Source organism: Salvia miltiorrhiza, chromosome 5, assembly GCF_028751815.1.
Source record: "Salvia miltiorrhiza cultivar Shanhuang (shh) chromosome 5, IMPLAD_Smil_shh, whole genome shotgun sequence".
NCBI lineage: Eukaryota > Viridiplantae > Streptophyta > Magnoliopsida > Lamiales > Lamiaceae > Salvia > Salvia miltiorrhiza.
Window position 1 is genome coordinate 23,704,763 of NC_080391.1, and position 8,954 is coordinate 23,713,716.

At 36.7% G+C, this 8,954-nt stretch overlaps 1 protein-coding gene across 1 annotated transcript; it reads left to right on the forward strand.

Annotated features, from left to right (window-relative positions):
• Window positions 1-8,042: 8,042 nt before the first annotated feature.
• LOC131025679 (uncharacterized) lies at window positions 8,043-8,471 on the forward strand. The gene has a single exon (XM_057955473.1). It carries the CDS (start codon window positions 8,043-8,045, stop codon window positions 8,469-8,471), a length of 429 nt encoding a protein of 142 aa, XP_057811456.1.
• The last annotated feature ends 483 nt before the right edge of the window (window positions 8,472-8,954 follow it).

Consider the following 8,954-nt stretch of genomic DNA (forward strand, 5'->3'; position numbering starts at 1 on the left):
AGCTTGGGCCTTTTTAGCGAAAAACTCCCTTGCTGTACTGTTTATGATGGCATGACAATTTACAACTTTACGAAGCATGTTATATTTCATAGTAGGCATATGTGCCCACTGAGTACTTTTGTACTCAGCCCTGCATATATTTCTAAATGTGCAGGTTGAGCAGCTGCCGATGGTGATGAAGTGACGAGCGGGACTCTTTTGTCTTATTATGTATTAATGAACTCTAGGGTTACATGTCTTCATACATGTAATCAGAACCTTATTTCGCTGCGTACTCAGAAGTTTTATGTTATTTTGGATAAGTCGGAGTTATCCGAACTTACTAGTTATTTGAGTCTATACGACTAAAACTCCGTTATATTATAAATATCCCTGTTGTTAACAATGATACTGCGATCCTTTCTTGTTTGATTATTCCCCTTTCTACCCCGCTTCTAATCTCCCTCCATTAGTCACGGTTTCCCCGGCTTAATTATCCTTAACTAGGGCCGGTCGTGACATTTAAAGTGTTTGCTTCGTATAAATTTGTGAAGAATGCAGGAGATGGGGATGGCGACTGGAGAGGCGCATTGTCAGCGAAGGTGAGCAGCGCGTCGGACGGAGGTCACGGAGTAGAGCACTGTTCTATTCTAATATTTCCCGTAAGTTGTTGTTTCCCCTTTTTTGATTTCGGGGTCGTGGATCTGAGAAGATTCAGGAACTTAAGGAAATAGATAAGAAGAAGAGGAAGAGGTGACCGGCGGCCTCGTCGCCGCCGAAAGATAAGAGAGACCGAGGGAGATGTCGGCGGTGGCTGAATTGAAATTGGGGATAGAAATTGAAAGAAGAAAGAAATTGGGGGTTAAAAAAAATTGACTAACATTTGACTAACAACGGTTAGTCGAGCAGGCTTAATTGATCGATTTTTCGGACTTTAGAGCTCTATTTGCACACACAGTGAGTATGGAGAGTAATATGCTATAGGAGCCTATACTCTCAAAAAAAAAAGTGTCTGCCAATTTTTTTTTTTTAAATTAAAATTGGACTGTCATAGTTGATTTTTAAAAATATATTTTTTTTTGTTTTCAGCACGAGCCTGTGGAGCGCCAGCATTCGGTCGCCTCCTGCGCGTCGCATCGACACAACTCGGCCACCCCCTACATGTAATGAATGGAAAAAGAAAAGCCCATAAGAATTGCAGCATACGCTTTTATTTATTTGATTTAACAGCAGATGTGTTTTCTCATGACAAGCGCCTTAAATGTTTTGTTAAATGATTAGATTATGTATGTAGTTAGATTTGAATTAGGAAATGACATCGAAATTGTATATATTCGCAGTAATTAAGGTTCTTTGTTCAAGACTTAGATCCGACATTTGCTCTGATCAACATTAGTCCTCCAGCATTGGCCCAACGCCTAATTGAGAGTCGCTTAACTTCTTGTAGATGTATACTTCAAATATATCGAGGACCAATACTTCTCATGTGATTATGAGATAATAACAATTTTTAAAATAACTTTTGGACCTTGTTGTAAGTTTGTCATTCTATTTTTATTTTTTATTTTAGCAAATAACACTAAAATCCTTATTGTTTCGTCAAATTCGTATTTTTCTCTTGACCTTAAATTTTTTTGTTAAAACTCTTGAACTTAATCCCGATTCTTATTTTTCCCATAAAATTGATCGGCCCCTAAACTTTTGCTGACATGGTAGTCGAAAATCCACGTAGGATTAAATTTCTGGCGAATCGTTGACTGTGTTTAAGTGAGAACATTAAACGTCGTCGTTTTAAATGAAATTAGGGTTCTTCATAGATGATTTGCCCCTCTCCTCTCTTCTCCTCCGGCCGGCGCGACCAGGCCGCCTCTCTCCTCTCTTTACAGACCCCCTCTTCTCTCTTCTCCTCTAGCCGCCGCGACCAGGCCGCCTCTCTCCCGCTAACCCCTCTCTCATCTCTTTATAGATCCCCTCTCCTCTCTTCTCCTCCAGCCGCCGCGACTAGGCTGTTTCTCTCCCGCTAATTCCTCTCTCCTCTCTTCTTCTCTGGCCGCCACGAATACGCAAGCATGAGGCCGCCACCGCTGTAACTCCGGCGAGGAGCGTCAGCCTCGCCCTTCGTCTGTACTCCCTCAAACTGAAACACCCTGTGAATCTCCCTCTCTGTCCACTCCCATCCGCCCTTGGCTGGGCAACAATGACACCACCGCCGCCGACCCCAGCCTCCCTCATCTCTCTCAACTCTACCCCTAGGTTAGACGACGGCACACAACCGCCGACCGCGTTGTTCCCTCAACTAAACCAGATACCCTCAACAAGAAGCTCGGCAAAACGATGAGAAAACATCATTTTAAGGTCAAGGAAAAAACGAGAATCACATCAAACTTTAAAGATTTTGACGCTATTAAGTTAGATGCAAAACGACGTCGTTTAGCTTTTAATTAATCTACTCAGCATAAGTGTGCCACGTTGGTGACACGTCATCTAATTAATGGCCGAAAAACGCCACTAAGGGAAAAACAAGAATCAAAGCAACGATTAAGGATTTTAACAAGAAATTTTAAGGTCAAGGGAAAAATGCAAATTTGGCGAAACTACAAGGATTTTGGTGCTATTTGCCCCTTTTTTTCATGATATTTTGAAGTTGAGATTTAGGTATTCTTTGATCCTCAATATCAATTTCATTGGACCGTCTGAAATCACAACTTGAATCACTGAAAAGAAAGAATGAAAAATGGTGAACTTCTCTTTTATAGAAAATGAGGTAAAAAAAGAGAGAAGCATTTAATGGCATAAATTTTTGTTATTCTTGCTTTTCTCATGATAAATTTATCCATCAAAGAGAACACACCCTAAATGTAATACTCCCTCCGTCCACCAAAGATATGTCAGTTTACTTTCGGCACGGGTTTTAATAAAATGTGAGTGAAGTTGGTAGTGGAGTAAGGGTCCCACTTTAAATGTGAGTGGAATGGTGTGGACCCTACTATTAAAAATGGATGTGGCATATTTTTTGTGGACAGACGAAAAAGGAAATTGTGGCATATCTTTGGTGGACGGAGGGAGTAATTTTTTATAAAAAAAACATAGAAATTATTTAATAATATATTTATAAATTATGAATATAAATTTTTTAATAAAATAAGTGTTAACATGACATATGTCTACGTTACATGTCAAGCTAAAATGAAGAAGTATATTAAAGAGGACTTTCATTCACTATAATATGACTTAGCGAAACAAATATTCAAAAAATACGAAATGAACTTCAAAAAAGTACAATGCGCTATAACGTAAGAATTATGTGATAAAAATAAAGATAGGTAACAATTCTCATTCAAACAACTTATAAAAACCTCATATAAAATAAATATTGTCTAAATAACACTAAACACTTGCTAGAGTCGCATACGACATTTATTATTCAATTTATATTATCCCATAATACATTATATATCTTATTAATTATCCAACCTTCCCCACAAGGAACCTTAATATTGAACATAAATTATGTTGAAGTAGTAGGACATTTTGAATCTCCTTTGGAACAACAAACTCCTTTAATATAAGAAAAATGCACACATTAATACATCTTAACATGTGTTTACGTAGATTATTAATTAATTTGTATTGATTTTTGAAGGAAAAAAAATAAAAAAACTTTACCTATGTTCCTTCAACATTAATTTATGTGGCTGATTTTCCTATCTCTTGCTTACTCTCCCTATTTCTTTATATGGGCATGTATCCACGACGATCCTCACTCAAGGAAAATAAAGTATCAATCAATATCTTAAGGGTAAATATTATATTATGTGACGCCCAGGGACGCAATGCGGAGTGATAACCGGTGCAAAAGAGGCACGGACAAGAAGCGGCTCCGATTAAGACTTTCAAGCGGAGGGGTACAGAGATGAACTGGAACACACCCGAACGAGAGAGATTTCGAGAATATGCAGTACATGAGACTGCATATTCGAGAAGAGCTTAAATGATTTGATTGGTGCTACTCATATAAACAAGATGCATCTTTTTTTATGGTGACCACATGGAAGAAACTTCAAGGTTAAGTGTGCTTAGCTTGAAGCAATTTCAGGATGGGTGACTCGTGTTGGTCTCTGGGGATAACCGTCAAGTCTAGAGACAGGCTGTTACAGGTGGTATTAGAAGCGAACCTCTCCCAGTACGGTGTGGTTTGAGGATGAACCAAGCGGAAGCTAATGGGCCTGTGACGCCCGTGGACGAAGTGCGGAGTGATCGCCGGTGAAAAAAAGCATGAACAAGGAGCAGCTCCGATTAAGATTTCCAAGCGAAGGAATGCAGGGATGAACCGGAACACACCCGGACGAGAGGGATTCCGAGAATATGCAGGTTTGAGACTGCATATTCAAGGAGAGCTTAAATGATTTGATAGGTGCTACTCATATCATCAAGATCTATCTTCTTTTCTGGTGACCATATGGAAGAAACTCCAAGGTCAAGTGTTTGCCTTGGAGCGATTCCAGAATGATGACCCCCTGAAAAGTTTCTCAAAGAGCGTGCGAGTGAGGACAAAACACGCTAGAAAAGACTCGTGTACCATAAGAAAAGTTTTTAAAAAAACCTTACAAACCTCAAAACGACTTGTGTCATATCATTTAACAAAATGACATTATTTTGTGTCACGCCAGTTAATTCAAATCGCGTTGAAGATCAATTCATCCAACATCATTTAATTTTTTTAACTGATATGGCATAAAACGACGTGATGTTGTGCCATGTCATTTACAAAAATAAACTATACGGTGACATCCAGCGAGCCACGTCATAATTGCGGAGAACGAAAAATGGACGCATGACATTTTTAATACAAATCTAATAATTTAAAATTTTAAAAAAAAAATCTTAATAATTCGATATATTTTTTATAAAGCAGAATTTAATATGATATTTATCCATATCTTAAAATATTTTTATATATGCCATGAATCTTGTTTCATCTATTAATATTCCAATAATACTGATAGCTATGTCACCAGTTTACTGATAACTTCAATTTATGCACATGAAGGCATCCATATATAAAGTATGAGCTATATTTGAATTTGAATTATACTTTTTAAGCCTTTGCAATATATATATATATATATATAGAGAGAGAGAGAGAGAAAGGTCAAACAAAGAATGCTAAATATTTGGAGAATAGAGAATTCGTGAAATAAAAACGAACAGATGTATAAATTTGATGAACAAATCAATGTACCGCATGAACAATAATTTGCCCCAGGTTCGAATCCTACTAGTGGCGAGTTTTTCTCTTTTTTTTACCAAATACGTCTGTTCGTTAGATATATTGATCTGTTCGTAAAATGTATAGAATTGTAAAATGAAATATATAATAATTCTCTGTTTAACTTGACTATATATATATATATTTCTAGTGCTAAGCACGCGATAAGAAAAATATATTGAAGTAGTATGAAAAGCGTTCATCCACAGCTCGTAATTATATCAAAGTTTTATTATTGAAATTGATACCTCTCTATATTTATATTAAGAAAAGTTTTGGATGAAATAGTCTCATAAAAAATAGATGGAAATCCGAATTCAAATTAATATATATATCCAATGACCTATCTATAATAGAGCTGGTCTTGAGTGCAACCGGTTGTACCATACAATCGGGTTGCACTTGAATCCACATCCTGACCCAAATTCGCATCTTGATTCGAACCGTGTAAATGACATTATTCAGTTATACAAATGACATTGCATGTACTGACACTATTTGGTTATACAATTGACACTGCGTATAAATGGCATTATAATATTGTAAATGACATTGTGTATAATTGACACTATTCGATGTAAATGACACTATTCGGTTATATAAATGACACTGGATGTCATTGACACTATTTGGTTATACAAATGACACTGCGCATAATGCTACTATAATATTGTAAATGCGACACTGTGTATAATGGACATTATTCGATTATACAAATGACACTAATCGTGTAAATGACAATATTCAGTTATACAAATGGCATTGCCTATAATTACCATTATTCGGATATACAAATGACGCTATAATATTTTAAAATGTCATATAGTGTCATTTGTATAATAGAATAATGTCATTTAACACAGTGCCATTTGTATAATTGAATAGTGTCAATTATAGACAGTGTCATTTATATAACTAATAGTGTCATTTACACGGTTTGAATCAGGATACGGGTCAGGATATGAGTCCGTGTGTAACTCTGTACAATCGGTTGTAGCCAAGTTTTTGTATTTATAATACAAGAGAATATGTTTTGACCCAACAAAATTGTTTAGAAATCTTGTATTTATTTTTCTCTAAACAATTAATAATAGTTGGTTTTGTAATTTGAACAAGGAAGTTACTTTTCACATAATTTATGTAAGCGGCATGTGAAGTGAAGAGTACATCAAGGACTCTAGATGCAGTCAAATTAATAGCTTAATGACAATTCACGTGCTTCTTAACTCATAATCTATCACAAAATCATGCAATATGATTTTAAATTAATTTTATTCTTCTAAAATTTAGTTATAGGACATATCCTCTACTTATGATGATAATGTGAATATGTGATGGCTCTCAAGATTTTGAAAAGTGGAAGTTTCTATGGTCCTGCTTCGAAGCCGATTTCATCATAAAATCAATTTCACGAGAGTTTTTATAATTTATTAATAAAAAATAGTGATTTTGTTATAGAATAAGCACTTAAATTCTTCTTCTTTTTTCCCCTCCAAACTTGCCAGCTAATTGCTTGTCTTTGTGAAACAACAACAACAACAATAATAATAATTATTATTATTGTGATTATTATTATTATTATTATTATTATTATTATTATTATTATTATTATTATTATTATTATTATTATTCCGAAATAATTTTAAAATACTTCACATCTACAATAATTTATGTAAAAAATACGTGTACATGGTGATATGTAATTAATAATAGCTATTATCCGTCCACATAATTAGTACTCAATTCTTATTTGAATCCTCTATTTCTAAGATGTCCCAAAATATAATTTACTTTCGTAATTTGAATTCTTGTTTTTTTATATTAAAAATAGTTTTACTTTCGTAATAAATAGAGCAATAAATAAGTATAAAACACAACTTGCATGTTTATAAGTTATATTTTCTCAAGAATATTAAATGTATTATCTAAAATTGTGTGAAAAATAATGAAAGAAGACCATATATTATGATAAGATGGACAGAGTATTTATTTTTAGTTAGAAAGGGTACTTATTTTTTTTAGGAATGGAAGACATATTTTTGAAAGTGCATGCTCTCCCAGTTCTTGTTATATTTTATCATTTTTGCAATTCTATATAATTAGAGAGAACTCAGAAGTAGGATGTTTACTTTATTAATCACTGAGTTATAGACTAGTTAAGGAAAAAATTAATCACGAACTCTTGCCAGAAGAGATGATTAATTCGAATAAAAATAGATTCTAAAAAAAAATAAAAAAAAAATCGAATAAAAATAGATAGGCTATGCTCTTGCCGCTTGGTATTTATCATTTGCAGATAAAAATGGGCGATTCAAATACAAGCAAAATCTATCGGCATATATATACGTAAAAGAATAAATTAATAAAGGGAAAAAATGCAGATCCACCCTTAAAGTGGTAGCCCTTATAGCGTATAATTCCTCTTACTCACTGTGTGTGCAATCAAACCCCCGAACTCAAAAAAACGGCTCAATTTAGCCGCTCTGACCAAACGGTGTTATCCCACCGTTAGTCAACCATATATTTTTAATTAAATTGTGGGGCCCACCTTCACTATTCTCTAACACTATCTTTCTCTCTCTCAATTTCTTCTCCATCGGCTTGTCAGCCCATCTCCGGCGAAATCGCCGCCGGCATATCGCCTTTGCCCCTGTTTGGTAAGCTCGCTGTTTATTGCTTTGATGCATCTATTTCAAGATATTTTCATGTTGTTGTTAGAAGCACAGCCGTAGAATTTAAAAATTCCACCAAATATTAATCAATCAACAACCAAAAACTACCTTTGCAACCACAAATGGCCGTCTCACACTTCCCCGCCACCGTTCCACGGTCGACCACACAGCGGTGCGCCGCCAACTTTCATCCGCTCCCGACCACCACCACCACTTTTTTCCCCGCAGCACGGAAGCAGAAAAACAATAGCTTTGTGCCGTTGAGGACCACTGACCAAGTGAAGTCTTTAAAGTGGGTGAGAAGTGTCGCCGCCCAAGAACAACTCCCGCCAAAACCCGAAACCTTGGACATGCAGAAGCTGGTTGATTTCCTGTACGAGGACCTTCCCCACCTGTTCGATGATCGAGGAATCGATCCGATGGCGCACGATGAGCGTGTCAAGTTCAGAGACGCCATAACCAAGCATGACACCATCAGTGGTTATCTTTTCAACATCGCCATGTTAAGGAAGCTTTTCAGCCCTAATTTCCAGCTGCATTGGATCAAATAGGTTCAATTTTACCGTGGTTGATTGTGCACTGTGTGTGTGAGAGAGAGAGAGAGTTGGATTGATTCCGGTCTTCCCAACCCTAATTAACTTTCCCCAATCACTACTCGATTGTCACTGTATTGTACCCTGCTTATCAAGGAATCATCAATAACTACTTCACAGAGCCTGTCAACGGCCACAAATTCAACATGGGCAGCCACGAGGGAGGCGGCGGCGCCTCGCCGTCGCCAAGGAGGAAGGCGGAGACGGCGTGGAGGCTGTTTCCGCCGGGTTTGGTGAAACAGAGAACGAGAGATATGAGGCTGAGTGGTGGCTTGTCACTGCCACTTCGCCAGATCTCAAGAGGGAGAGAAAGTGGAGAGGCCGAGGGATAAGAGGCGGCAGCCGGCGACTGTTGTCGCCGGAGAAGAGAAGAGTGAGGAAGAAGGTGGAGGGGGCGAATTTAGTGTGAACTGAGAGAGAGAGAGAGAGAGAGAGAGAGAG

Bases quoted from the DNA above. Each gene is read 5' to 3' on its own strand.
- LOC131025679 (XM_057955473.1), top strand. From the start codon at position 8,043: ATGGCCGTCTCACACTTCCCCGCCACCGTTCCACGGTCGACCACACAG.